Source organism: Battus philenor, unplaced genomic scaffold (assembly GCF_028537555.1).
Source record: "Battus philenor isolate CCGP_79_NKW_IND1 unplaced genomic scaffold, ilBatPhil1.0.hap1 SCAF_29, whole genome shotgun sequence".
NCBI lineage: Eukaryota > Metazoa > Arthropoda > Insecta > Lepidoptera > Papilionidae > Battus > Battus philenor.
The window spans coordinates 7433120-7448835 of record NW_027181692.1 but is presented as its reverse complement, the minus strand read 5'-3'; the positions used below and the strand labels follow the sequence as shown (position 1 = coordinate 7448835).

General features: G+C 34.0%; 1 protein-coding gene across 2 annotated transcripts; it reads left to right on the top strand.

Annotated features, from left to right (window-relative positions):
- Nucleotides 1-1334: 1334 nt before the first annotated feature.
- Nucleotides 1335-15386, top strand: LOC137926267 (transmembrane emp24 domain-containing protein 5-like). Of its 2 annotated transcripts, none has more exons than XM_068769860.1 (6): nt 1335-1616; nt 6204-6380; nt 7931-8006; nt 10373-10481; nt 11755-11812; nt 13542-15386. In XM_068769860.1, the coding sequence occupies exons 1-6, from the start codon at nt 1476-1478 to the stop codon at nt 13617-13619; spliced, it is 639 nt and encodes a 212-aa protein (XP_068625961.1). In that variant the 5' UTR covers nt 1335-1475; the 3' UTR covers nt 13620-15386. The 2 variants fall into 2 exon arrangements, with proteins under 2 accessions (XP_068625961.1, XP_068625959.1); XM_068769858.1 differs by having other exon boundaries at nt 10328-10481.
- The last annotated feature ends 330 nt before the right edge of the window (nt 15387-15716 follow it).

Sequence of the window (15716 nt, the reverse complement as noted above, 5' to 3'; positions counted from 1 at the left end):
ACCTCCGGTGTTAAAGGAGAATAATTTTTCCCAGTAGCATTCAACATCATAGTCTACATCAAGCCCGTGCTCAGTCAAATCAAGCATAGCGTGAGCTCGCCATTCATCACCTAATTCTGGGCTGCTACGAATGTTTCCAGTATGGGAAATCGCTGAATTACAGGCGTTAAAGATTCAATAGCAGATAGGACTTCAATAATACTGAATAGGGAGTCTGAAATCGACCTCTTAGCAATGTCCGATGTTAACTCCATTTAAAAGTCTTGACACATTTTATAAAAATTATTGAGAACTGAACGGGGTACATTCTCGCCATCTAATAATTTTACCATGCTTTGTGAAGCTTTAATTTCAATGTAGATGACCTTTAAATCCAGAAAAAAATTGGTATTTCTGAAATAAGCGTTTAAAATATGATTCAAAGATTTAATGTAACTCATTGCCAGGTAGTTTGAAGACAGTGCCTTTAACAGTTTTTTGACTTCTTGCTTTAATCGGTTCAAAAGTAGCGATTCTGCTGAGAAAGCGCTTATTTTTCTAACAAATTTTATTAATTACTTACCTTAGGATCATCAGATTACTTTTTATATCGGCCTTTTAACAACCCTTTATCCATAATTGTACTTAAATGTCGTAAGTACTTTTTACAATATAATACGAAAATTAGTTTCTAAACAAGGTTTTCCCGACGTGGTGGTGCACCTAGTTACAATTCACAAACTAAGGGTATCCTATATTGAAAAAAGTATTGAGTAGCATGCTAATTAGTAAATGACTAACATTTCAATTTTCGTACTAGGTAACAAAAGAACGGCTAAAGAATAATTACCGGTCGTTTTGATATAATATAAGTATAAAATTCCTCTCATTTTCCCCGCATAGTGGCAATCCCCCCATCAATCCCGATCGACTAGCGATTTCGCGGAACTCCCTACACATTGGCATCGCTGGTTTATAGACATATTTATTAAATATCTAATTCAGCATTTTTAGAATTTTATTTTAAAACGATTGTGTATAATTCAAAATAAATTTTTGTAATGTTCAAAATCTATGTGAAGTTCGTGAAAATCCAATTTTACGAATTTTGATATTTACTAAAATGTAAATATTATAATAAAAACTATTTTAAGTACAATAAATCTTAGTTATATTAACCTTATACAAATTTAAAATTTAAAGACATAAATACGTATAAAATCTTTAATATTAGAATTAATTGTAAATTTTATCGCAAATCAATAAAATACGAGTAATATCTAATTCGTGACAAATAAAATATGTATCTTTTAAATTATTTGACATTGACATTGTTATATCTGACTTCTGAACGTACACATCCTTCGCCGGATCATTTATTTCTTATAAATATTATGCACGAAAAAATTTTCTATTTATAAACAAAAAACAAACACATAAATATCGAAGGCGGCGTCCATTAATACCATAAAAGGAGTTATTTGTGTTTAAAGACAATGCGTTATTTTTTTGTTGCGACGATATTCAGCGTTGTGTTCGCTTACGAAAAAGATATGACTTTTACCGTCCCAGCCGGGAACACTGAATGCTTCTACCAAAAAGTATTGCCGAACGAAATAATCGACGTCGAGTATCAGGTAACTCTTTTATTTTGCCGCCAAATCTGACAAAGGTTTTATAAGCAAAGATATTTATTTTATTAAAACGATCTCTTATTGATACCATTGTCGATTAAAACCGGATGACATTAATAAAACTACAAATTGAATAAGCTGTTAAATGCTTTTGAACTAAATGCCTTATCAGTCAGCCTATGCTCGATATTTCTCTTAGAGAACGAAACAAGTATGAGATCTGTAGACCATTGAAACCGGCATAGTCCTGCAAATTTTGAAGTTAAGCAGTAGCAGGCAAGCCACATAGCTTACAAAGTAACGTCTGCTGATGTCTTAAAGTTCTGGAGCGGAGACAATAAACTAGCAAGTATAATATCAGACATCCACCTATAAGGTGATTGAAAGATGTTGGATGCAAGCAACCAGTCTTATTGGAAATCTACAACACAGGCACTTCTTGCCTGAAAGCTAAGTCAATTGACCTGTGAGATGAATCAGCAGAAAGTTCCTTTTTTATCTAATAAATACCTTATTTTGGTTACTCTGTGGATTTTTAACAATAATTATAACTAGTTAACATTGCATACTTTTATCCTTCTCACAGAAAACATCTTAAGTGTCCTAGTAAATTCAGATATTGTCATCATTCAGTCACGAGATATCTTTTGCTAGACATAGGCTTCCCCTGTAGATTTCCAATAGAACTGGTTTGAAGCGGTCTGCATTCAAACTATTCTTATGTCTTTAACAAGTTGTTTGTCCACCATGTGGGCTGACATCTTAAACTATGGTCTAGCTGGTCTTCACTACAGAAACTTAAAGGCGATAGCAGCCATCTCTGAACTCATCACTGATTTTGTGAGTGTGCCGATGAAGCCCTGAGTAAGGGACTATATTTTAATGCCATAGACTTTTGCTTTTAACCGCTGTGGCAATTTAGATGAGATATTTCATATATATATATATATACATATATATATATATATATATATATATATATATATATATATATATATATATCCAAAATGTATATAGCAGGGGTGGCAAAACTGTGGCTCATAAGCTACATGTGGCTCCTTAAACAATTATTTTTGTCTCCTATTGATTTTCGAATTATTTCAATATTTGAATTTATATAACCTATGTCATCAGCTCCTGGGAAAAAGAAACAAATTACTGATGTGAATAATTATTATTAATGTTCCACCATAACATTCGCGAAATCCAAACACTGATTATTAACTAACCGGCATCTTAAGTATTATTAGAAGTGCTGTCATATACATGTGCATTATATCAAACTTCAATGTGCATATTTCGTACTTTTGTCATATAATTTCAGTAAAGATAATTTTTGTAAAAAATATTCATTTGCAAGTTTTAAATGTGTATTCAATTGTGGCTCGAAAAGTATTTCAAATTTCTACAAATGGCCCACACTATCAAAGAGCTTAGCCACCCCTGGTATATATTGAATATCAGTATTATCAGCATAATTGTATAACAAAATAATAATGCCGTAATAGTATTTTAGATAAGAGAGTATTATATTGATAATAAATGGTTTGATTGTAACTTTAATTATATATATTGCCTAAAATTATTTTTAGCTTAGATCATTAGGTCATCTGATGTTTAGACTCTATGGAGGATGTAAAAGAAACCATTACTTTTAAATCTTCGTCGAATACTGGTGGTCCGCCGACAGCAAAAATAATACTCTCGTATATTCGAAAAATATTGTTCTATTTTTAAATTCTATTCCAAAAAAAAACCCAAAAAATTTAATTACCTATACTTCCGGCCCGCCATCAGTTCATGATTTGCCCAAATGGCCCCTAGTCTTAATAAGTCTGTGCAACCATGCTTTTGTCCATAACTTATATACCATAAAATCAGTTTGAATATACTTCTGGTGACTGTCTCTTGGAATTATAAGTAAAACTTAATACATTCCTTGCCATGTGGTGAGTATATGACCCTCACTGTTCTTTCCGTTCAGGCCATTTGCAGTTCTCATTGAAAAACAAAGGATTCCTAAACAAATGAATTGTAGGCTTGAATATAGATAACATCACATATGCACATATGTAATGCATATTCAAATTTATAACTTTTTTCCACTAATTATAGAATTGCAGTATTGAAAAAGTGTAAAGCATATGTTTCAAATTACTTTCTTTAATTTTTAAAGTGTGGGTCGCATATGCCTGATGAGGCATCAAATGGAAAATCTTCTAAAATACATTGGCATGGAATGTGTTAAACATAGAGATTGATCTTTGGTAGTAACAAGTAATGTTTGAAGTTACGCTGCTGGCTGAAGGCTTTAATGCGGAAACGCTGTATTTTTACCAAACCATAAAACTATGTTAGCAGATCCTAGAATTAGCTTTATTTGTAGAACAAATCAGGAGATATGTCATTTGTCAAAGAAGGGACTGCCCTTCTTTGACAAATGACATATCTCCTGATAAGGAGTGTCTTAAACGAGATAAGGAAAAAAAACAAATCTACTTTTAGTCTGAGAAATATTGCAGATATATATTTTTCTGTGTTCCTTATTTCATCTGCGATCAGTCCCAGAACTATAAGCGGATTTGTTGAGTGGTTATAGCCTTGGAAGGGGTCTCCCCGGCGGGAGACACTCCTAGTTCACCATTGAGCATGGAGTCTCTGGATGTCATGGCGTTTAAGACGTTTCTTGTACTGGATGCAAGTCAATTTGGAAGCCAAGTCATTTGGGTGTTTGTCTAGCCGAGGTTTATAATTAGTAGATGACCGCTGGATCTCCTCCTTTACTGCTTTGATCTCCAGAGCTTCGTGAATTTCAGAGTTCATGAGGAACATTGCAGATATGTGTGGACAAAATATTTGCAGGCATTAACAGCTGGCTATAATAACATAAAAACTGGGTTAAAAGTCAGGTGGTAGTATGGGTTACGCTTTACTGCAGCTCATATTGGACTATGGGTTCCCATTAGTACTTTTATAATATCTGGCATTTATTTATTTAAGTGTTTTATATTAGAATATATTGTATACTAGCTAATCTACGTTGTTTTGCAAAAAAAAAATATGTTTTTTTAATTTAAAAAAAAAGTAAGGGTTGATCATAGAGGGGTGAAAATTTAGGGTTGTATGTATTTTTGTATGTTGTATCATAAAAAAGTAAAAACCAAAAATTTCATCAAAAAATTAAAAATTTTTTTTAAGGGTAAACAACCCTTATCACTTAGGGGTATGGAAAATAGATAGTAGCCGATTCTCAGACCTACTGAATACGCATATTAAATTTGGTAAAAATCGGTCAAGCTGTTTCGGAGGAGTATGGTAACTAATATGACATGGAAATTTTATATATTAGATGTAACCTATACATAATTTAGTGAGTTTCAAATAAGAACTTATGTTAACAGATCAATTGATATTAAGATCATATATCATTCTTCTTTTAAACCGAAGGGTTACACTGTGAGAAGCAACGTTTTCTCACAAAGATTTTGACAATGATCGATCCAACGCTGCCTATATTCAATGAGTTACCCCGACATGGACTATGTCAATTCACCTTGTGGAGTGCTTACCCATGACTACCAGTTCTGCTCATATCAATCTCTTAAAATTAACTCTATGTTTGATACTAATTGGTGTAACATAACTCCTGAAGATGCCCCATGGAGGGGTAAAACACGTGTTGAGTAATTTGGTGGTGGCAGTTGTGTGATTCGCATTGTTTGCCGCATACGCATTTATCAGCGGACTGGCGGGCGGTGAACTTTGTTGCACGACTATCACAGCATGTGCGGAAGTGGCTAAATATTGGTCATTTTCTTACTTAGGATGTACTTTCGCAAGGTGACGCCTGATTCCATTAAATATCTTAAAATTAGTATATGAAACGTTGGTTCCTGTTTTTATTTCATTTATTTTTGTCATTTTAATATTCTTCTCTTTTATTATATTTACTTATACCATTTACCTCTATAAATTTGCCTATGCGCTGCACAAACTTTTGACTGGTATAGAAAGACTGATATAAATTCACCATTATACTTTGTATTAACAGTGTTTAAATCAGAGTTCCCCAAACTTTTTTGTGTTGTAGACCCCTTGCCATGTTTTCCGTGTTTGGCAGACCCCCTACTTACCTAATATTGATTTCCTGTAAATTTCTAACTGTAGTGAAGTTTAGTGTTAAAAACTTAAAGAAAATCACATGTTAATTTATACATTTATTAATTGAATTTAAATTAAAACTACTTGAAACAAAATTTTGTACCTGTTATGTAAAATATACGTAACATTAAATAAACGTAAAATAAACTATATATAAAATAACATAGGCAATAAGTCAATATTTTTAGTGAGAAGGATGAACCTGATGCTTTAATAATAAATTATCAACATTTGGCGTCAATTTTGTAAGGGTTAATCTTAAATCTCCTGGGCTAATGATGTCCAGTCTGTGGACCCCCATTTTCATTTCATGGACCCCCAAATTGTTTTTCGCTAACGCAGATCCCTTGCAGGTTATCATAGACCCCTAGGGGTCGATGTAGACCACTTTGGAAATCAATGGTTTAAATAGATGAATTAATTTTACAGGTAATAGATTCAACTCACGGGGAACTGGATATCTCATTCCAGTTGGCAGATCCCGTGGGTAGGATCATTGTAGCTGATTACAAAAAACCGGAGAATGCTCATCGACACACCTCAACCCTGAACGGAGATTATAGGTTCTGCTTTGACAATAGTTTCAGCACTTTCAGTCAGAAAACTGTAAGTGAATGCTCTTTATACTTCTTACTTAGTACAATAAGATGAAATCATTTATTTATTTAATATTCTTTATTGTACACATTAAGATACATTTAATAAGTTTTACAATAATATACAAAAAAGTACAATGGCCGGTCTTATCACACAAGGCGATCTCTTACAGACAACCATAGTATTGAAAAGGTAAAAGTACTAATAATGGGTAGTTTATGTGTACAAAAAATACATATTTACAAACAAACGAACATAAACATACATACATACATATATAACATATATATTTATAGTAAATAAGGTTTAATACATAATATAAATATAATACAATAATAAATAAAAACATCTAACAGACTTTGATCAGTATTGGTTTGATCGCATTTACTGTATAAATTCATGTTATCAACCCCAATAAGTTTACGGTGACTTCAGATTCATAGACCTGATTCATAGTTCAGCTCGTAGACACTCACTGCAAGACATAGGCCTCCCCCAAAGATATCTATGTGGGTATATACCATAATTGCCAGGCTGGTATGTAATCGCAGTGTGGTATTATGTTATGCTAAGAATGCTGCTGCCAACCCACTAGAACAGTTCCCCAAACTTTTTTGGGTCGTAGACCCCTTGTCATGTTTTTCCGTGTTGGGTAGACCCCCTACTTACCTGATATTGATTTCCTGTAAATTTCTAACTATAGTGAAGTTTAGTGTTAAAAACTTAAAGTAAAAACATGTTAATTTATACATTTATTAATTGAATTGAATTTAAAACTACTCAAAATAAAAGTTTGTATCTGTTATGTAAAATATATGTAACAAGCTTTAAGCTTTAATAAGATATTATCAACATTTGGCGAAAATTCAATCTGTTTTGATATTATAAAATAGTATGATGTAAGTAAATAGGTACTATCAATGTATGTGTTGAGATCCACTATTGTGGACCCCCATTTTCATTTTCTGGACCACCAAATTTTTTTTCGCTGACGTAGACCGCTTGCAGGTTGTCATAGACCCCTAGGGGTCGATATAGACCACTTTGGGAATCACTGCTCTAGAAGCTTGTTTGTAAGCCAGAAATCTAACCTACAACCAATATTCGCAAGTCTCAGTCCTCGACCATTGGTCTACCATGTATATAGAAGTACCATCATACCGTCTCTACCTTTATTACTTCTAGATTTTTTGATGTATGAGATTGTATTAGAAATATTTTATCGATATCTGCTGTTATACGTCGTACCAATAAACCACAATGCTGTGAAAATAACTAAACTAACTCATCAAGTAATGTTAATATTCGACAATTGATGTATTTTTGAAAATATTTTTAGTCAGTTGGCCAAAAGCAATGACACCGATCTAACATAAAATAATGTCAATCACGAACAAGTCTTTATGAAGTCATGTAATGATTTGTCAAAGTACTTGTCAACAATATTTACTTGTGCCATAATGACAGTTATGACATGTCACTAGTGTTGTGATATGATGCCAAGGTTTTCGCCATATTTCGAGAATAGAATTTTTTATATAATAAATGTGCTTCTTCAGGTATTCTTCGATCTGATGGTCGAGACGGAAGACTCTTCGGACAAAGACTACGACGACGACAAGGAAATGGAAATGGGTAAGGTGATTTCATATATTCTCTATTTTCACCTTGGACTTCTATTACTATGGTATGTGTCAGATTTCTAGTCATTTAGTCTATCCTGGTATACATGCCGGTCTTTTGGGTTTGAGTAAATACATTGGTCATGCCCATCTTTAGGGATGAGGAATAATAAACAAGAGAACATTTCTATCTCTGAATATATTCGGTGTCCCATAAATCAACGTCAACTCGAAATGTAAAATCCAAAAAATCTTTCATCATTTTAACCATGGGACGTCCACAGCTGGATAGAAACATCTTCCATAGATTTTCAACAAGACCACTTGGAAGAGGCCTGCTTCCAGCGTCTTCCTTAAAAAGTCTTCTGTCCACCATGTTAATGGACATCTTACTTTGAGCTTGACAATCTGTGGCCTCCACTTTAGACCCTTAAGGTCCCTGCTACCATTTGTTCCTCGCCATGTGGCAGAACCACTGCCAACTCAACTTGGACCTCTGGACTATGTCGGTTGCTTTAGTAATAATTTCATAAAAGATAGTTTTATTTTTCTTAAATGACAACTTCCGGAAAGGATTGAGAATGGTGAGGTTGGAACAGCGTTTTGATTATTCAGTCAGGAGCTCAGGCAGTCGTTCGATAGCCATCGATGTGATAAGTTGTCTAGTGGAAACTATGCTAGTTGGCCGATGAGAGTATTAACCCTTAATAGCCTGATTTACGAAAGTGATTTTTTTTTAATATTACTGTGTTCGCTTGAGGGTCGAGATGAGGGGAAAAATAGATTTTTTTTTTTAATTCGTTGGAAATAATATTATACAACAGTAAAATACGTACAGCCAACCTATAAAAAAACTAATAGTAATGTGAACATTCGGTTTAAAAGATTGGTATCAAAATTGAAACTCTAGGCTATTAAGGGTTAAAAGTTAAATAAAGTTATTTACTGTACTGTGAATTGGAGTTTTTCTGTTACTTTTAATTAATTTTTAAAAAATGACATAAGTTTTTTATTATTTGTTGCTATTCATAAAAGTGAATGAATTGTGAGCAGAAAAAATTCTAAATTCAAAATATATATATATAGTATATAAGTTGGTAATATACAGGCACTTTTGAATCGCCAATTAATTTTAACATCATCAAAGGTCTGTCATGTCAGTCTGTGGGTGAGCTATCACCGGGTCGGTGTGCTGAACTATGAAGTATATAAACATAGGCGCCGACTGCAAGGCTTCAATAAAAGATATAGTAATTAAGAAAAGGACTTATATATAGCTACTTCCGCTATGTAGCAGTAGTTGTGCAATGAAGTGCACCGCCCGCCAGCCCCCTGATAAATGCGACGAACAATGCGAAACACAACTACCAACGTTAAATCACTCAACACGTGTTTCACCCCTCCACATGGCATCCCCAGGAGTAATGTTTAGCTTCCTCCTCCCACTAATAAAAAAGGATGTAACATGTCTGCCTGAATCTATAAGATATAGTAATGCCTGGCAGGCGGGTTACCGGTCGCAGTGGTGTTATGTTAAGTAGAGGGCGCTGCTGTTCATCCTTTGAAAACTTATTTGTGAGCAGTGGCAACCCTATATAATTAATTCACATAGTGTGAATTATAATACACCTATCCCCCGATTTACAGGGTAGATACGTTTCTGAGAAAAACGTGTAAATCGAAAATTAAAAATTTCCAAGTCAAAACCGTGTAAATCGAAAAGTTCGCAGAAAATGCATAATTTTGCTATTTAATAGTTGTGATTTTTTTCAATATTTTTAAGTGTACACAGAAATAAAAATAAAATACATTGACAAGTCAAAATATTTAATATATTACAGAAACAGTTTTCTTTTATTTATAAAAATCTAAATTATGTACTCACTTGTAATTAACGAATATGGATAATTAAATCTTTCTGAAACTGTGAAACTTTCACTCAAATACAATTTTCTGTAGATAACACAGTGCGCGTGTGCAGCAAGTCAGCACATAAGCTCGGGATTCCCCGTGAAATGTTTACACAGCACACGTGTTCAATCACTGTAGCATTTAATAGAGTGCGATAAAAACAAAAAAAAAACTTATTTGGAAAACCGTGTAAAAGCGAAAACGTGTAAATCAAGTTCCGTGTAAATCGGGAGATAGGTGTACTGTATCATGGGAATTGAACCCGCTATCTACGGTCACAAGTCTCGGTCCTTACCGATGTGCTATCGTTGTTCTTATTAGATATAGTAATATTAGATGGTATATTAAAAGATATATTAACTATTTAATGTTATTTCTATTTATATTTTACTTTCTACCTTCCTTTTTGTCTATATAACTCAGGGAACGCAGCGGAAACATACATGATGAAGGTCAAGGATATTTCAGAGTCGGTGGCGAAGGTGAAAGACAACGTAGCGGCCGCCCGGAGACTGCAGGAGTTGCTTTCAGCTCACGAAGCGAGGGATAGGAACTTGGCTGAAGATATGTGTTCCAGGTAAGAGTCGAATAGTCTTTGATATTATTTTTGTTCTGTTTTACTTTACAGGCGAAGTATTTGACCTCTGTCTCGCCTGAATATATATATATATATATATACATATACATACGTACATATATATATATATATATATATATATATAGCGAAAAATAGAGCAGGAGCGAAGGAAGCTAACCTGAACAGCCAGTTTATCAGAGAAAGCTGCGGCTAAATCCCCCCCGCGAAGTAATGCCTAGCGGCCATGCCGCGGGGACCAGGGATATCGAAGGGAGAGGATTGTTTTTAGTCGGTATTGATGTCTAGATCGAGTCCGACATACGGGGCACCACCATCAGGCCCTATAATACGTAAACGTATTTTTAAACCTCTTCGGAAAAATATATATATATATATATATTTATATATATATATGTATGTATATATGAATTTTTGTATGTATGTCTTTTATAGAACCGTAAACTATTCGTTTAATCATCTCATAGTATTAAGCAAAGTTGTTATGCATAAGCTCACGAAGGTTTCCAAGTTGTTTTTTTTTAATAAAAAAATGAGTCAAAATGAATTGAATATTCGTGTAGTCTTTCCTTCAAATTTCTTTTAATTGGTAGCGTAGGGTACAGCTGGTATGTATATGTATATTGCTTCTTTATTTGATCAACACAGTAATTAAATATAACAATAGATACATGTATCAGTAACATATATATATATATATAACTATAAAAACTAATAGATGTGGACTTGTACAATTACCAACACTGTGTCGACGAATATAACTTTTTTTTAAATATTTTGTCATACCATCGCTTTTTGACAACTAATTCTCTATATATCTACACCATAAATGTCAATTGACAGTGACATTTAGCGCCATTATGTAGAAATTAAGGAGCGTTCATATTATGCAATTACTTTTGCGCCACCTGTTAGTAAAATTTTAAGTTAATGTATTTAATATATAGTTATAAAGTTTTCTTTTATTCTCAATTTAATAGTAAGTCATCATTGCAAGACATCACCCAAAGATAGGATGTGATCTTACTAACAGGTGACGCAAAAGTAATGCCACAATGTGAACGCTCCTTAATTTCTACAAAATGGCCCCAAATGTCACTCATTTTACCTTATGTCAGTCCACTTGGTGTAAGGCCTACCCATGCCGCGTCTCCTGGCTCGCTGATTAGATTCTCTTGTTCTTCACCAGTAGCCAATTTAGGTCAAGTAGACTTGACTGTTATATCTAGATACACTGACGCCATCTACATTTCAGGGTTATGAAATGGTCTCTGTGGCAGATTGCTGTAATGTTGCTGGTCGGCATCACCCAGGTATGTGTTACACTGTTTCACATCATCAAAATGTAGTGATGATCAATTTTGATATATGGCTTAAGCATTGATAGACTAGTGGTAGAGGAATGAGAATTGCGATCGTAGGTCGCTGGTTCCGGTTCCCGGGATACTTTTATATAATTCATACATTGTGCATTATTTACAAAGGTTTGGGACATTCACAAATCAGTTTTCAGAGGACGAACAGCAGCGACCTCTGCGTAACATAATACCACGCTCCAATCTTCAACCCGTCAGCCATGCGTGTCGATTATGGTATATCTCCTCATATATATCTTTGGAGGATGTATATATCCTGCAGTAGGAGGTTACCTCGCAATATATTTAATAAAGAAATATATTCATACGAATGAAAAATTGATATATTTGTGGCGTGCATATCGCGCGCCACTTAAACACCAAGCTCTTACCCACGTGACCGTCAATCGCATGGCGGCGGCGGCAGTGAAACAGATACATGACAGATGGCGCCACAGTAGACGCAACGAAAATCTGCATCGCGCTGTTGAGAGTCTCCGCGCTCATTATAAGGGCTAGCGGAGGTGCGGTCAACACAGGAAGAAGCAACTGAAGATCAAGAAGCAACCGACGAACAAGAAGCAATCGACAAACAAGATACAACCGAAGACTAAGAAGCTACAGTACTACGACCACTCCTACATATTCAACCAACTAATCAGATGTGAAGGATATAAATTAGTTGAAAAATCTAATCACTTGCACATAGTTCAGAAATCCTTTGGCAGGTCGGTTACAAACTTTAAAACGATGAGAATAAAACAAAAGATGTATAAAGGCGATTATATTGCAAATGGTGATTTCTTTCAAACAAATCAATTGCTGGAATCCTGTGATCCATGATATCAGATGTAGATATAATACGTAATAGTCATGTATTTCGAATGAGTTTATTGATTATGATAATACAATCGAGAGATTGTTTTAGGTGTTATTATCACAATATACTACTAGCGCCATCAACACACTCGTTTTTAGAGAGCGGCCGCCCGCTTCCTAACCGCGAATAGCGTTGGTGAACCGAGGTTGGATCCGGATCCATCCTCGGCTCGCCTGCGGTCCACGCTGCCGCACCAAGCCGCATGCACAACATCAACACTACACAGCTCTACTCGGGTAGAGCGGTTCACTTGCGAACGTCATCGTACAACTGGAACGCGTCTGTCCGGCTTCTGTTTTATTTTCAAGTTCACGGACCCTTCCGCTCCGTGAACTCAGTTTCGATGAAGCTGTAAAAGCCTTCGGGCTAACAGCATCAACTTCAACCGAAACCCAGCTTCTTCATGTACTTATATATACTCTATAGCATGGCAAGATTAAAACAATAGGCGACTAATTACTAGTTTATTTATTAAAAAGCCTTTTAAAAACAAAATGAATATTCGCCATGTTGACATCTGTCATAATTGAGCGTCTAAAAATTACAAAAAGGGCCAAGCGGAAGCTATAAAAGCCTTCGGGGAAACAGCACCTTCATAAACAAAAAATAAGTAAATAACTAACGCCATCTACTATTGTTGTCCGTGGTAAAGATGTTGCTATATATAAATATTAAAAACTATGTATTTTGTTATTTGTTCGTCGTGTTCGTGTATTTGTTACGTTTAGAAGTTTATATAGACTGGGATTGGGATTCCATGTCCATCTGTGAACAACCCACAGCTGAATTGATGATTTTTCATTTCAGGTTTTTTTCGTCAAAAGTCTGTTTCAAGATCCCAGCAGTAGAATGAGGAAATATGTCCCCAACTTCCTATCTCAATGATACCAAAAATTAAATCGTCAAGTTTAGTTACACCTATTTTTAATTACCCTGTCAATACCTCTTAAATCTGTCAATGAAAATGATATTTTAATAGCTTATATTCGAACACAATATATTTTAATATTACTAAAAATCGAGAGAATTAAATCGAATTTTTCAATTTTAAATCGATATAAGATCGATTAAATATATTTTATCTGTAATTCGATTCGTTTATTTCTTTCGAATCTAAGCTATATGAAATATGAATTGTAAACAATGCCTTTTTATTGTAGGTACTATATCAGTGATTTGAATATGTTGGTAGATTTATTAAAAATTATGTCAAACGTAGATGATAACGTGGATATGCCTGGATATGTAAAGGTAATATATAAATGACGGCAGCTGACTGTTTAAATGGATAAGAAAGGTCATCAGACAAGTCTTACTATGAATCTGTTTTCAAGTTTTATTCACCCCTATTCAAACAATATGGATTTAACTTTTAATTTTACTACTTTATATATGTATAAATATATATGTATGTGTGTATATATATTTATATATATATATATATATATATGTCATTTTCCACTTAACAAGCCAGATGTGTGTCAAATTTCATCTCCTATAATGTCCCTTACTGCGGACCTCATTGAAAAACTTAGTCACTCAATGAACCATGGACCTGGCTGTGCTTGGGATTTTGACAGATCAGGAATGAAGAGATCCACAGAGGAATGAAATAAACTTAAGAATTGGTAATTTGAAGTGGAAAAGGAGAAGCCAGGTTGCTTGGCTTTCACGATTCAGCAATGGAAAAAACCGACTGGGAAGCACAGTGTGAGACTTCCATCCAGGGACAAAATGGACAGATGACTTTCTTACGGTTGTGGAAAGACTGAATCCAGGCTACAACCAACCATTACTTTTAAAAATCAATGGCAGAGGCTTTTATTCAAGAATGGACATTCTACGGCTATTACATTGTCTTTTTTATTGGCATAATTTTCTCAGATATTATTTACAAGTAAAAAGTAATCCTTCATACTGTAATAGGATTTTTTTATTTAATAAATTTATTTCTTCATGATTCTGTACATTAGAAAATAGTTTATTGTAAATCATACAAAGTCGCTTTCAATACAAGGTATATCTACATTATGATTTCGAGGTGTAAATACTAAAAATCGTTCTGAATATTTGAATCACTGAATATGTTATAAAAAGATGTCCACTGATTTTTTTATTACGATTCTTGTGTTTTTATATTTTGCGTTAATTTAGAATGTGAATTTAGCATTTACAGTAATCCACCAAAGTTAGTTTTACTTCCCGCCTTTTTGTGCCGCCATTTTTGCTGTTACGTCAAAACATATGTTGAAATAAAATGGCGCATATATGTTAACTCTTAATTAAAAAGTGAAAAAAGTACCTATAACATAATTAACTATTTAATATTTAATTAACTATCATTGAACAAAAATTAGCATTGAAAAAATTAAGCCTGATATAAAATATGTGCCATTTTATTTTTATCACATTAAATATGTAATAACTTATTTATCTGTCCACTTTTGATCGTTAAACGAAGTACTATGTAAATCATATCGCAAAAAAATAGATTTTTTTCTTAAAATCGTGCAGTGAAATTTTTTTGAAAAAAAAAGTTTTTTGAAATTTTGTTAAATTAAAACATACTGAAAGGTCACAAATAATCTTTATTACGCACAGATAATGTAAATTGACAAAACGAGCAATAAATATTTGTAATTGTAAATATAATACTAGTCACAAATGGATTTTTATTAAATATAACCAGCAATAAACAGCGTGCAGCAAAGACAGCGTCTGGGGCCTTACGGTTCTGGAATGGAGTCTTTGGACCAGCAAGCCCAGCGTTGGACATCCAAACACATAGTGGACAGTCAACGTTTCTGCCTGACCTGGATGCAAGTCGCTTCCCACTTGTGCTATAGGAAATCTGTGAGCATATGTTCAGCTGTGGGCGTCCTATGGCTAAAAAGATGATGATGATACTTCAATTAAATATGTATTTAGTTTTGGTGTTATCATTTTACACCTCATTTGATTCCAATAATTGTGAATTTAACA

Excerpts from the sequence above, each read along its gene's own strand:
- LOC137926267 (XM_068769858.1), top strand. The coding sequence starts at position 1,476 with ATGCGTTATTTTTTTGTTGCGACGATATTCAGCGTTGTGTTCGCTTAC. Across the intron at positions 6,381-7,930 it reads GCACTTTCAGTCAGAAAACT|GTATTCTTCGATCTGATGGT; the intron begins GTAAGTGAATGC and ends GTGCTTCTTCAG. Across the intron at positions 8,007-10,327 it reads CGACAAGGAAATGGAAATGG|GGAACGCAGCGGAAACATAC; the intron begins GTAAGGTGATTT and ends TATATAACTCAG.